Genomic DNA, 15,378 nt, shown 5'->3' with positions numbered 1-15,378 from the left:
ACGGAAACATCTCCTTGGGTCCAAGGAGCAGCGGAGGGGGGGGGGGGGGGGCTGGACAAGAAAGACAGGGGACAAGGACAGACAACGACGACTCAAGACCAGCAAATGAACAAATGAACACTTTATTCAACATAGAGAAAATGGACGAAGCGCTAACGAGTTCATTAGCTGATTTTGAGTCGTCGTCGGTTCTTGTCCCATTACCGTCTTGTCATATATCCCCCCCCCCCCCCCCGCTGCTCCTGAGACTCAAGGAGACGTTTCCGTTCAATGGAAAGTCGGTCCACGCAAGATGCTGAAATCATCACACTGCATCACGGAAAAATAAAGAAATATGTGGGCATTGTGTGCAGTAGAGACGCAGGTGGCTCCCAGAGAGTCGAACCGAAACGTTTAACGGTCCGGTTCGGGTTTAGGTTCGGCGATAAGGGTTCGGATCCGGTTGAGGTCCAGAAGGCAATACGAGGCCATACACACATACATTACCACGAGGAGCTTTCAAACCGAACCGGGACTTTCTGTCTCCTGAGCTTACAAATGGCTCGCGATACTTCTTTTTCGTCATTTTGACGCACGACAGGCCTCCCCGTTTACCAATTGGTGGTCCAAAGTTTGTACAAAACAGAAGACAGGTGCTGGACAAGATGGGCGACAACGAGGTGAGCGCGCACATCGAACAGCGAATTGTCATGATGTTTCTCGTGAATAAAGGCGTAAAGTCATCTGAAATTGAATAGAAGACTTCAAGCTCAGTCTGGCCACGATACACTTAGCCGCAGCAAAGCGTTTGAGTCGTGCAAAACGTTCCGAGACTGCCGTACATCTGTGGAGGACGATCCCGGTCGGGGCAGCTCAGAACCCATTGTCAGAGTTCCTGAGAACATCCAACTTGTGGAGCGCCTGATCCTCAAGGACCGACGGAAAACATGGCTCGAACTGGCTCGAAAGACGGACCTTTCTGTGGGAACGTTGAATACTATCATTCATGAACACCTCCAGTTTCGGAAAGTTAGTGCCCGTTGGGTCCCGAGGCAGCTCTCCGTGTTTGACAGGCAGAGAAGACTGGAAATCTCCCAAGAGCTAAGGTACCGTTTCGACAGTGAAGAACAGCCGTTCCTTGATCGGATCATCACGTGCGATGAAACGTGGGTGCACCATTTCACTCCTGAGTCTAAACGCTCATCAAAACAATGGAAGCATCCGGGCTCGTCAGCTACCAAGAAGTTCCGAAGCACCCCGCCTGCGGGTGAGGTCATCGCCACGGTTTTCTGGGACAAGGCTGGCGTTGTTCATGTTGATTTTCTGCCCAGTGGTACCACCATCAATAGTGCATATTACTGCCAGGTTCTCAGCGATGTGCATAAGGCGCTGAAGCTAAAGCCGCCGAGCCTCATCACCAAAGGAGTCCTCCTCCTACCGGACGATGTACGCCCGCATACCGCGCATCTCACGACACGCACCTTACAGGAACTTGGCTGGGAGTGGCTGCCACATCCCCCTTAAATCCAGACCTCGCCCTCAGCGATTTTCATCCCTTCGGGCCGCTAAAGGCGTTTCTTAGGGGCCGCCACTTCAGCTGCGACGACGAGGTCAAGAATGCGTTCCGATCATGGCTGCCATACGCGCCGGAAAGGATTTCTACGCTGCTGGCATCCAAGCCCTCGTGAAACGCTAGGACAAGTGCATTAGTGTAGCTGGAGATTAAGTTGAAAAACTAATTTCTCGCCTGTAAGTTTATTTTACTGTTGCGAAAAATGAAAAGTCCCTGTTTGAGTTGAACACCCCTCGTATAATCAGTGCCCTTGATAATTTATTATCAATAATGAACGCCGGATTTGCTTTAGGTAAGTAAGCTTCGGTGAAGCCACATTGACTGCCTCCGAAAATTGGCATATGGGTCAACTTTGCCGCAGACGATTGAGTGACTCTAGTACTCCTTCTGAATTTTTAATCTAGGGGTACCCTACATCATACTTCCGCGGGAATATTGCAATGCATCATGCATTACCAGAGATATTTAACGATGAAGTCGTCTCATGTGCGAGAATTCCCATACCTCCAATGTATTAACGGTCCGAAAAGCAGGAAGCCTGGGGAATCGGAGGTATTTCATGTATAATGATAATTTTTGTTGGTATAGGCTCAGGATAGATGTCTGAACGTATATCCTCGGGAATATTACGGAGCACTTTTCTATTGTTTGAACTGCAAGTTTGACCCAACGGCCGCGAGAGGGCGCAAGGCGTCGCTGTCCACGAAAGCTGGGGATGTTAAAGGTGGTTAAAGGTGCTCTCACCCTAAATATTATATCAGTCTCCCTGTTTGCCCCCATCGGAGGGAGACCAGAGCAATAGCATATGTTGCTGAAATGGCCAGGGTATAATGAAATAGAAGTTGTGGGGGCACGTTCATTATAAGAGTGTTGGGGCATAAGACAGCTGCAACGGTGAGCGGCTGCGTCTTTGAAATTATCTCGTGTATCGGCAGTTTCAACGTATAACCAATAACGTTTCTGACATTCCTTCCTATCTAGTATTGTGATTTGAATTCGGGCTATTGTCTATATGTGATTACCTGCTGAGTGGAGCTGTAAAAGTGATTGGATTCCTTTGTTCCTTGACGAGTGTTACACACAGATAAATAAATTGCACGGCCACCAGCATGCGAACGATAGCGATATATAACGTCGTTAGTTAAGAACCAGCTGTTTGGTCGTAGTGGTACTTTGAACTTTTGTATTCCTCCCTCCTTTTTAGTACTTGAAACCGCCGCGCTCATTTTCCGCTGTGGAAAATACGAGCCACAAACAAAGGATGACAATTGGTTGCTTTACGTCGCGAGACAAAAGTATGGGGGACGTCACAGGCGTCGTGTGTCGATTAAATTTGCCCACCTGACGATTTTAACGTGCGCGGAAGTATCCACACATGGCGCATCGAACACACATTGGAAAGTGAAAAGGAAATGTGTAGTGGCCAAGTCGAAAAAAAAAATAGAAGAAAAGTAGTAAGTCGTAATGTAATTGCAAACGTGTGCTCCGTTTAAAAAAAAAATAAAAAAAAAGGATAGTTAAGCATTCTACGACAACTCATCCAGCGATGCTGCTCGTCCATTACGATTCTTGTTTAAAGAAAATAGGATGCTCCGTGGTGCCATTGGGATATCGAATACGGAATACCAGTCCCAGATGTAGAAGCGTTGCACCGCTAGAGGAGGGCTCCAAGGTTATCGCCCGGAGGAAAAACCACGTTCACTTTGGTAGCGTTCGGTGACCGTCAGTGCAGCGAAATAGTTGAAAATTGGCAGACACACCGCAAGCACATTCTTCTTCAATGCCCACACTACGAACCTTCCCGAACCGCGCTCTCCGGGTATCTAAGTCTGCTGAACTCTCGCCCCTAGTCCCTATCAAAATTGCTAGGTCCCTGCCCACAAGCCCACCAACGCTCCGCGCTCAAAGCTCTTTCTGACCTTTCTTGACACCATAGGACTTCGATCCTTATTCTGAAAGGACTCGTTCTTTCATTCTCCAAATCACCACCAGCAATGGGGTAGAGTGGGGCCTCTGGCGATGAAATTCCACATTCATCCTCGTAAAATAAAGTTGTAGGTGTTATTGCTAATACGTCGTAATAACGTATGTTAACATGTTGTGTTCACGGGCACCTCAAAAAGAAATAAATTGGAATAGAAAGTAAATACTGTCAACTTACTATGATTGAGTGTCATTGATCTGTCGCGAAAGGGAGCGCTTCTGACATGTCGGAAAAGAGCGGTAAAAGTACCAAAGTTTGACATTTTTCATTAAATAACTACGCGTTGTACACCAACTAAATCTTGCAGGTGAACAGCTGAAAAGACGTACATTCCAGTGGAAAATATCGTTGCTCTAGCTAAATTTTGGGGGCGAAAAATTCTCAAATATACGAGAAAACGTGTGTCGTGTGTCGGGAAAAAAATTAAAAGTGGCTATTTCATATGGTACATTTGTTGTGGGGCATGAAGCTACAAACCTGTGGTTTAATGAAACATAACTTTAGAGGAACCGCATGAAAATGTACACACAAAAAATCAGGCAAGTATGTTTCGTTAAACTCAGTATTTTTTTTTTCTCTCTTCGGCGGCGCTACCGGTGCCGCGCGATCGTCACCACTCCGCACGCTATCACTCTTCTGCACCCCCCCCCCTCAATAGGAATGCACAATAGATGCACAATAGAAACCCCAATAGAAATAGAAAGGAATGGACAATAGACAATAGGAATCCCCCTCAAGGGGAATGGACAATAGAAACTATGTGAGGAAACGTGTAGAACACTTTTATATAAGGCCACAAGATGAAAAGTAAACCAGAGAAGTTTGCCAAACCCGAAACAAGATCATTTTCGTGTCGTAATGGTTCTGTTATAAATGAATGCACTACTGTATGCATCTCCCTGTGCAACAATGTCGACGGCCTATGTGGAGCATTCGGACATTTGTGTTTTCCTCGTGAATGTACGTTTTCTCTAGAAACAAATAAAAATACAAAGGGTGATTACAAATCTGCAGGCCTGACTTCACTCTGGCGTGTAACAATTCAGTAATTTGGTATAGGAATGGCGAATATATTCTGTGCTAAATATGGCAAAATATACCTGCGATTTGATGGTACAGTACCCGACACAAGGCAAGTAGACAAAGAGAAAGTAATTCAACCTTCAATATTTCTACCAATAGGTCAATCAATGAATCAATGAACACTTAAATTACGACGCCTTCTGTAAAGGTCGGTTGACACATGACAGTTGTGTGTCGTTGAAATTGAAATTGAATTGAAGTTGAAATTACTATTGTGTGGTGGTCAATTCATCAGACTTAATTTGAACTTCTTCCATGAAACGTGATTGGTTCCTAATGGTGCGTTATAGCTTGTGGAATAAGTACAATGTATTCGATTCCTGAAAGGCGACTCCCTTGTAGTGTGCCAATTTCAGGAAATGTAGCATTAATTATTTATCTGGAAAATCTAGCTTCGTTTGCCGCATAGTTCTACCATGAAGGGAGCATTAAATGAATTTCGCGAAATCCTGACTACGCTTCAAACACATCAAACCCGTTTCTTATGAACGACTATTTAAAAATCTGACGAAAAACAAGAACCAAATCGGATGATTTGACGTAGAATGCATGCCAAGAATACTCTTGCGCTAATTTGGACTTGCGCTAGAATGAGAAGGACTTGCGCTAATTTGAAGTAGGAACAGAATGCAAATCATATAGTTGCTGGTTGTCGAAGTTCCCAATCCCCGAGCAAGGACGCATTCGTTTCCATGTCATGGATTTCGCAAATTTTCACCTAGCAGTCAATCGAGGACTTATAGTAAGTATGTTTTGAGTGTCTCTTTAACACGTCGAAGCGCAGTTGTCCTTGTGGGCGTCGCAGCTAGTCGCTAGTACCCAACGTATGCGCTGCGGCGTCCGCCGCGGCTAAGGCACCACACGGATGCTCGTCAAAGGCTGTGTTTCAAAGCAAACGTCAAGGCAGTTCTCTGCTGGCAAGTATTGTATTTTCTGAAAGGTGATTGGCCGGCCATCGTCTACCGAATGGAGTAGGAATGGAGTAGATGAGTTGTGTAGCTCTATTGAAAGAATCAGTGATTAAGCAAGCGCCCAACATTTCCCTTTACAAATTCCAGTTCAAAGGCCAATCCTGCTTTAACCTTCAATTAGAAATCGCTAGATTTGCCACAAAATTTAGATTTTTGTCATGTTTGTCTTTGCGCCGTACTCCTCATGCACACGCCATCGGGATATATGAAATACCGGCGTGTAGGTCGAAGCGTGCTCTTCAAATTCGTGTCAAATTTGCATGTCTGTACTTTGCCCCCTTCCGACAAAGCGGTGTAGAGTACAGCTATGCTCTAAAAAATTTGTTTTTTTGGACTCTCGTTTCTCAGAAACTCCACCCCCGATTTCCTTTATATTTTGTCGTTATATAGCCTATGGCCTAGATGAGTACGCGAAATGGAGGACTCTTTCTCAACACAACTCGGAATAGCGCACAACAAACGTCTCGTACTCGTTACATCTCATCCGAGAGAACTACGCCAGAGAGTTAACAGGATTATTGGCGTCTGCTATTGCCGGCATCTCCGGCCTTGAATGACAGAGCTCAGGATGCATACCTACCGCACATCGCGCGCTAGCAATATACTTTGAATCTTTCTGACTCGTTTTTCCCACACTCGAATTTCAATGCCGTTCACGTGAAGTTCAGCGACGTTCTCAGTCGGTGACTTCTGTTTCCGACATGAACACCAAGTACAGTAGGGATCGCGTGTACTGTGCCAACTATGCGGTGCAATGGGAGCCATCTTATTCCAGGCCCCATCTCCCTATCGCAATTGCTTGGTCCCTAGCCCAAGCCAGCCCAGCAACGATCTGCGCTCAAAGCTCTTTTGACATTTCTGGACACCATCGGACTTCGATCGTTGTTGTGAAGGGGCTCCTTATTTTATTCCTCACATCCCCACCAGCCATGGGGTAGAGTATCGCCTCTTGCGATGAACCTCCCCACTCTCCATCTCAAAATAAAGTTGTTGTTGTTGTTTTATTCCAAGCAATCGAGAGACCTTTTTGTTATTAGAAGCAAGTTGTCTAGAAACACACCATGCCTCGAAGACGGAAGAACAGATGGCAGTGCAAGCGCCGCTTCGAATCCAGTCTTGCCGCATGTGGACTACAAAAGGGGAAGGAGATTGGCGCGTGCTCTTTAAATTGATGTCAAATTTTTCATGTCTGTACCTCCCCCCCTTCTCGTCAAGGCGGTGTAAAGTACAGCCATGCGCCCAAAAATTGGATTTTTTTAGACTCTCGTTTCTTAAAAACACCACCTCCGATCTCCTTCATATTTTGTTGTGACATAGCCCAGGCTATGACCTACATGGTTCCGCGAAACGGAAGGTCCCCTTCAGCACAATTCAGCGTAGCACGCAAGAAATTGGAAATGCCTCGCAGCTTGATGCCTGGAACCGTGACACTATCGAGATGTAACAGTAGCCTGCAGTAAAATAGAACTATACACATTTTAAGGACTAAGTCGTCAAGAACTGGTTTATTTGTATACAAGATCTCCCAGAAAAAAGACAATACAGATCACGTAACTTGTAAGGTACAACCTGGCTGGACGCCGCCGTTAATGTTCCTTTTCTACTCTGGCTGTTCCTCAGAAACTCTGGACAACTGGACAGTGACGCGTCCACCTCCTTGCACTTTTTTCGTCCACATGTGGCAAGATTGGATTCCGACGGCTGCCCGGACTGTCTTCCATTCTCCCATTTTTTAGGCCGGGTATGTTTCTAGGGAACTTACTTCTAAAAACAAAATCGTAGTCCTCTCGATCTTTTAGCTGAGTTTGGCTACCATTTCGCCGCATAGTCGGCAGAGTACACGCGATCCGTACTGTACTGAACGTTCATGTCGGAAACACAAGACACCGACTCAGAACGTCGTGAAATTCACGTGTTCGGTATTCAGATTAGACTGTGGTAAAAACGAGCCCGAAAGATTTGCGATAGGTCTGCATCCTCAGCTGTGTAATTCAAGGCCGGAGATGCCGGCAATAGCGACGCCAATAATCCTGTTAACTCTCTGGCGTGGTCCTCCTGGACACTATGTAACGAGAACGAGACGTTTGTTGCGCGCCATACCGAGTTGTGTTGAGAAGGAACCCTCCATTTTGCGTACACATCTAGGCCATAGCCTGGGCAAAATATGAAGCAAATCGGAGGTGGGGTTTTTGAGAAACAAGAGTAAAAAAAAAAACAATTTTCGAGAGCATAGTTGTACCCTACACCGTCTCGCCGAAAGGGGGCAAGGTACAGATATGGCAATTTGATATCAATTTAAAGAGCACGCTTCGACCTACACGCCGGCACTTCATATATCTCAATGGTGTGCTTAGGAGGAGTACAGCGTGAAGACAAATTGACCAAAATCTGAACTTTATGGCAAATTCGGCGATTTTTAATTGAAGATCAAAACAGAATTGACCCGTGCTGTTTACGCAGGCTGAAAGCCGTTGTACCTGACATCCTGCGCAAAAAAAAAATAAATAAAAAAATCTATAGTTTGGGACCGTCCGGCGGAGAGGAATAAAATGTCAAAGCCGCAGCGTCAGAAAGCTCCGCCGCCGAGTCAATTTCTTTCGGATTTTTTTTCTGGCGGACCACAACACACAGAGCCAAAATACTTATTGCTCCTGTGCGTATGCGTGTTGCGGTACAACATATATTTTTCAAAGAAAATCGGTGATGGTGTCCGGACCACAATGCCTGAGTTGAGATAGAATCACCCAAATATAATTCTGTTTACTGGTAGTGCAATCGTGTCGTGACACATTGCCTTTGTGTTATGGACTAACTGGTACAATTATGTGACCTCGGACAGAGCCCGGCTGGTGGACTTATTTTCAGCATGCTTCAGTACAGTTTCAGATCGCTTCACATTGCGAATGCATTGTGCCGTCTCAGTACCTTCATCTATGTAAAACTGTGTCCATCTTATTTCAAATAAGGTTAAAAATTGTGCTGTTCTGTTTTCTGGAATCATGATTAAAAGCGTTTCGTCAAAGTTTTATTGCCCATTATGTCCGCTAGGCAATAACATAGAGTTAGTCAAATCGATGAACTTCACCACACAAAATGACCAAGAAAGCAAATAAATGTTTAAAACAAATGTTCCCCTGGGGTATCTCGTTTTTTATTTTTTGGCGTTTTGTAGCCGTAGCGGAGAAATACAACAAGCGTTCGTTTGACTAACTCTGTGGTATAGCCGAGCGGACATGTAGGGTACAGAAGGACCAGCAGACAAGGCTGAATGCTAACTGTTTAATGTGGCAGCCACGCCACAACTGAGAGAATCGATGGTACGAGCGCTCAATAGAAATCATGCGCGAGATACGCGTCGTGAGGAAACGTCAATGGCGGCGCTCGTTGTCCATTTCCGTCGGCTGCTACAGGGCCCCCCCGCTAGTGGCAGCTTGAAGCTGTCGGCCCACGTGACGTGTTTCTCGATGGGCTTCGGGCATGAAGGGGAAGAGTTGGCTGATGCCGGGACACCAAGCGTTGGAGGGAAAGCGTTCCAGGCTGAGTAATCAGCGGTGGAGGAGTCGACGGGGGCAAGGTCCATGTAGGCTGGCTTCAATCTGTCGACGGCAACCACGTCCTCTCGGCCGTTGATAGAGATGCGTAAGTTCTTGCCGTGGCGGCCGAGGACGGGATGTGGACCGGAATAGGGCGGCGTGAGCGACTTCCGCACGGCGTCCGTGCGCAGGAACACGTGCGTTGCGGATGACAGGTCTTGGGGGGCGTGAGCACGGCGGGTGGAGGAAGCGCGGGTGACAACGGGTCGGAGTGTGTTGAAAAACTGATGAAGGCGGTCCAGGTAGAGGGATGGGGACGGGTCGGGAGAGGGCGGCACGAAGAAATCGGCTAGAAGACGCAGAGCACAGCCATACACAAGGTCAGCCGCACTGCGCCCGATGTCGGTCTTGACGGCTGCGCGGATGCCGAGGAGCACCAAAGGCAGGTGGTGTACCCAGTGTGCCCTATCTTCGTGGCCGACGAGGGCGGCCTTCAAGTGGCGATGAAGGCGCTCTACGAGGCCGTTGGATGTAGGGTGATAGGATGTCGTTCGGACGCGAGTTGTCCCGAGGATGTCGGTGAGGCCCTTGAATAAACGGCTCTCGAACTGTGGGCCCCGGTCCGTAGTGACCTGGGACGGCACGCCGAACCGAGAGACCCATGAAGCGATGAAGGTGTTGGCGACTGTCTCGGCGGTGGCGTCTGCCATCGGCGTGGCCTCGGGCCAACGTGTGAAGCGGTCGACAGCGGTTACGACATAGCGGCAGCCATCAGATGGTGGGAGAGGGCCGACTATATCAAGATGGACGTTGTCGAAACGCGCGTCGGGAGGCTGGAACTTCCCGAGGGGGGCGGAAGTGTGGCGGTGGACCTTCGCACGCTGGCAGCGGTGACAGGAGCGAACCCAGGAGCGAACCCAGGCGCGGACGTTTCGGTTGATCGAAGGCCACACGAAGCGGTCCGCAACAAGCTTCTGAGTTGCCCGGATGCCAGGGTGCGCCAAGTCGTGGATAGAAGAGAAGACGGCCCGGCGACACGTGACAGGGACGAAAGGCTTAGGTTGGGGAGTCGACGTGTCGCAACAGATGGGAATGGGGAGGTCTTGCAGCTTGAGGGAGGTGGTGTTAGCTGTGCGCAAGCGCTTCAGCTCTTCATCGTGGAGTTGGGCAGAAGCGAGGGCTTCGTGCGAAAAGCGCTGCGTGGTGGTAGAAAGGGCAGCAACTCGACTTAAGGCGTCGGCTGGAGCGTTTCCTTCCCCCGGTACATGCCTGATATCTGTGCACATTTCAGCAAGATAGGCGAGCTGACGAGTCTCCCTTGGGGAATACCGGCTGCTGGCAGAGTGGAAAGCGTAGGTCAAGGGCTTGTGGTCGGTTAGGATGGAGAAAGCGCGACCTTCCAGGAAGAAACGGAAATGCCTGACCGCGAGGTAGGCGGCCAGCAACTCTCGGCCAAAAGTGCTGTAGCGGTGCTCGGTAGGTTTGAGGGCTTTGGAGAAGAAGGCTATGGGGCGCCATGGTGTGCCAATCTGCTGCTGAAGCACAAGGCCAACGGCTATACCAGAGGCGTCAACCATGAGTGCAGCGGCGCGCCGTGCCGGGGATGACAAAGTAGAGAGTAAGCGGCGAGGTCGGCCTTGATCTTGAGGAAGCTCGATTCGGCGTCAGAATTCCACATCAACTTCTTCGCAGCTCGGCTCGACTGAGTGAGAAGAGCTTCAAGGGGGCGGAGGGTTTCGGCGCAGTGCGGAATGAACCGGCGGTAGAAGTTGATGAGGCCGAGGAAGCGCCGAAGTTGACGGATGGATTGGGGCTGGGGAAAGTTGGAGATAGCCTCGACCTTGGAGAGAAGCGGTGTTATGCCCTCCGGGGAGACTTTGTGCCCAAGGAACTCTGTGGATGACACGCCGAACTCGCATTTTTGTACATTGACAACAATGCCGTGAGCAGCCAGGCGTGAGAAGTGCAGGCGGAGATGATGTTCGTGCTCTTCTGGAGATAAGCTGGCCACAAGCAAGTCGTCAATGTATGCGAATACGAAGGAGAGGCCCCTGATGACGCTGTCTATAAAACGTTGAAACGTTTGGGCCGCGTTGCGGAGACCAAATGGCATCCGCGGAAACTCGTACAGCCCAAACGGAGTCGTAATTGCGGTTTTGTTGATGTCTTCAGGGGCGACGGGGATCTGGTGATATGGTTTCATCCGATCGATTTTACTATAGAGGGTAGTGCCGTGGAGGTGGACCGTGAAGTCTTGCAACCGCGGGAGCGGGTAACGGTCAGGCACAGTAACAAGGTTAAGCACACGGTAATCACCGCAGGGGCGCCAGTCGCCGGTCTTTTTGGGCACCATGTGCAAAGCGGAGGACCAATTGCTGGAGGATGGTCTGGCTACACCGATGGACAGCATGTGCTCAAATTCCGCTTTTGCAATCTTGAGCTTCTCCGGAGCTAGCTGACGTGCCCGGGCGAAAACGGGTGCTCCAGTGGTCCGTATGTGGTGCACGACATCGTGTGCGACTGGGCGCGACCAATCTGGTGATTGCGTGAGACTGGGGAAGTCCTTGAGGACGGCAGCGTATGCGAGTGGAGGGCAGAAATGGAGATGCCGCTGAGAGGGCTCGCAAAATGAACGGAGCGAGCCTGAACTTACAGATGGGTGGAGGTATCTATCAGGCGCTTGCGAGCGACGTCCACAGATAAGCCGAAATGGTGTAAGAAGTCGGCGCCCAGGATGGCTTGGCGGACACCGGCCACAAGGAAAGGCCACGGGAACGTTCTGCGAAGGCCCAGATCGAGGGTGGCAGATAGCTGTCGGAAGACGGGAATGCCGGTGTTGTTGACAGCCGTAAGATGGAACATGGCTGGACGACGCTTGTCACTTCCTGCAGCGGGGAGCACGCTCACTTCGGCGCCGGTGTCAACGAGGAAGCGCGTCTTTGAGGGCCGGTCAACAACGTAGAATAGTCGGCTGCTAGGCGTGGTGGAGACAGTCGCAGCCGCTAACGGTCCCCGGGCAAGTTTTCCGTCCAAGTACAGGGTCGCGTGCACCGACGGGCCTCGGAGCCGTACCGCTGGTGGTACCAGCAAGGGCCGATGGGCTCGTCTTGCAGAGACCGACGAGGTGAACGGCGTCGACTGGGGGAGCGGGACGCGGAGCGCGGACGATCGCGTCGGCGACGCCTGGGCGAAACGGGGTCTGTGTTGGAAGGCGCACGCGATGACAGGACAGACGCTACCATGGCGGAGAGGCGTCCAAAATCTTCGCGCAGTTGGGCTATGGAGTCCCCGGGCGGAGAAGTTAGCTGGACTTGGGCGGATGGTGAAGACGCCGCGGGGGAAACAGCTGAAGGCAAGGGCGGTGCGGCGGGCATAACTGAGATGGACGGAAGGGAAACGTCCAAGATCTTGTCTGCAAGATCCGCAAGCTCTTGAAACGGCAGAGTCGATGCAGACGCTAGGATCATCTGCACGGTTGTTGGTAAGCGCTGCAGGAAGAGTTGTTTGAGGAGGCTGGCATCGAAGGAAAGGGCTCGCTCGCCAAGCAGCCCCTGCATGTGTCGCAATAGTTCAGACGGACGGCGGTCGCCAAGATCTTCGGAAGACAGGAGCTCTTGGAAGCGCTTGCGTTCCGAAGCCGTGGTTTGCTCGAGTACAGCGGTCTTGAGCGCGTCGTACTGGATGGCTGCGGGTGGAGCGGAAAGGATGTCGACCACTTGGGCGGCAACGTCTTGCGGCAGTACGCTCACCACATGGCGAAATTTGGTCAGCTGTGATGTTATGGCCCCGAGAGCGAACTGACATTCCACCTGTAGGAACCATACGCCCAGATTGTGGCTCCAGAAGGGCGGCAGCCGCATGGCGTAGTGCTGGATTGACGACGGCACTGAGGCATCGTCGGAGGCGGAGGAAGTGGTAGGGGCTGGTGGCTGTGCCATGTACGCTGCAACGTTCGGGTCACCAAACTGTAGGGTACAGAAGGACCAGCAGACAAGGCTGAATGCTAACTGTTTAATGTGGCAGCCAGGCCACAACTGAGAGAATCGATGGTACGCGCGCTCAATAGAAATCATGCGCGAGATACGCGTCGTGACGAAACGTCCATGGCGGCGCTCGTCGTCCATTTCCGTCGGCTGCTACAGACATAATGGGTAATAAAATTTCCCTCCAGTAGATTAGAATGTACTTACAGGGGTAGAGTCTCAACCTTGGCGACAAAACTTCCCATTCATCATCTCGAAATAAAGTTGTTGTTATTTACAGTTTCTTACGTGCATATAAACAAGTTTCAGAATTCTGCGAAATGCAAAGCGGTGTGTGCTACTGGTGAATGCGGATAACTGGGCTTTTCTTTCTTTCTTTTTTTTTTGCTTTTTCTCTACGGAAGTGCAGAGCCCCTGTATGCGTACTGATGGCGTATTCATTTTTAATTAATTGTTAAGAGCAGGTGAGAGAGAGGGAGAGAAATACATGATGACGATGATATGGGGATGACTTCCGCTCATTGAGCAGAATGCTACCCCATTGCTATTGGGGAAAAATGAGAGGATGGTGATAAGGATGATGCTGACGGAGGAAGAGCAGGTGAAGAGTCTGTTGTGGTTTGAGGAACAAGAACACAGAGTGATAATGGAAACACAACAAATTGTCTCCATTACGTTAAATAACTTTAGCTGATCTAAGTAGTCGAATGTGATTCAATTATTGATTTCCATGAGGCACGCAAGCCTGTGTGTAGCGAGCTTTGCAGGAATGGACTGAACTCTGGGCCTCAACGCTAAGGCGAGTACTCTTGATAGGAAAAAAAAAGAACAGAAGAACAACAACGATAACGACTTCATGTCAGTGAGATAAAGTGAGATAAACAAATAAGTTTATATCCCACGCCCACCGAGTATACTTTTTTTTTACTTCCTAAAACGTTATGTGTAATGTCTGTCTCTCCTGGATGCACGTAATATTTACACTTCCTAAAAGAAGAGTAAGCGATACGCTATAAGCCTCACTTCACTGCGTGACGTCAGCGATGCGGCAGTGCTGCTGTCCTGTGTGGTGTGCGAGACTTGAGGGATCATCCAGTCAATTGGTGTTTTTGGTTGTTATTAACGGTATGCCGCAAAGTGGTGTAGCTGTTTGATGTGCTACGCGGTACAGAAAGGCCAAATACGCAGTACACACCGTATGGTATTCCTACTCACTTTCAGCGACGTCTGCTCCATGCGAACGCGCAGATGTGCCCTCTCGTTCACAAATAGAAGCGGGTCTCTTTATGACGGATATCAGTGACGGAGATTTTGAACAAGTGAAATCGTTAGGTGCGTTATATTTTTTCTCGAATGCAATGAGATGTGTGAACGACGAGGGTACAGTAGCCGAAAAATGGCGAAGTACTTGCATAACGTTATTTGGTAACTGCATTGCGCTAGTCTTTCGAATTTGTAGCGAGGCTAGTATAACTTTAGTACTACTTTTGGAGTGGTCTTGAGCACAACGGTATTCGACTACTTAGTTTCGGTTACCGGGAACGACGCTGCCGTTGCGATCCCTCGTCGTAAGAAAGCTTAGGACTACAGCATACACAACAACTACTGCAACGGGATGAGGTGTCTCATCGCAGCAGTTGCGATACCATAGCTGAGTGCACGTGGGTTAATAGATGAATGAGTGTAGACGATTGCAATGGTTGTCGTGACTTACGAGCCATGCATTCAAGTCCTCTTGAGCAGCACCACAACCCCAGAGGAGCACAGCCACCACCACCAATGAGCCAATGAGCACAGCCTTGGTGGACATAACGGTTCTTGTGAAACTTCAGATGCCGTCCTTCACGTATATAGAAAGCCTGTAACTGTCTTCGTGTGGCTTATGTGCAGCTTACCGATTACTGCGCACGATTACATAGGCTTTGCAGCTGTTCTCGCCACATTTTATTTTTCCTTTTCTGGCATCCTTCATCCATTATTTCCTTTGTGCGAATTGTGTTGAAGAAAACTGGTCTGTAACATTGAGTAAATGGGGCAAATCCATCAGAATCATGTAGACACGGCGTTAAGTTGCAATTACGAAGTTATCGAGCTTTATGTGCGAAACAGCTGTAATAGGTTACAGCAATTGATTCAATATACAGCTTCAAAGGTGAGAAACCTTACTAGTGGTTTCATTCTACCTGCATTGCGAAGCGATTGTTTAACTTTGGTTCTGGCTATATTTTCCTGTACCTTGTATTTCGAAATACGGACCGCAATATTGGAAAGT

At 49.1% G+C, this 15,378-nt stretch overlaps 1 protein-coding gene across 1 annotated transcript in view; it reads right to left on the bottom strand.

Moving 5' to 3' along the window:
- LOC135375285 (uncharacterized) overlaps positions 1–15,000 on the bottom strand; it is a 35,391-nt gene extending 20,391 nt beyond the window's left edge. Inside the window, exon 1 of the mRNA XM_064608030.1 lies at positions 14,821–15,000. Within this exon, the coding sequence (XP_064464100.1) occupies positions 14,821–14,916 (96 nt within the window). The 5' untranslated portion in view covers positions 14,917–15,000. The remainder of the gene's footprint in view (positions 1–14,820) is intronic.
- Between the last annotated feature and the right edge of the window lie 378 nt (positions 15,001–15,378).

This window comes from Ornithodoros turicata, chromosome 1 (assembly GCF_037126465.1).
Source record: "Ornithodoros turicata isolate Travis chromosome 1, ASM3712646v1, whole genome shotgun sequence".
Taxonomy (NCBI): domain Eukaryota; kingdom Metazoa; phylum Arthropoda; class Arachnida; order Ixodida; family Argasidae; genus Ornithodoros; species Ornithodoros turicata.
Note: the sequence above shows the minus strand (reverse complement) of the source record. Positions and strands in the feature narration are given on the sequence as shown.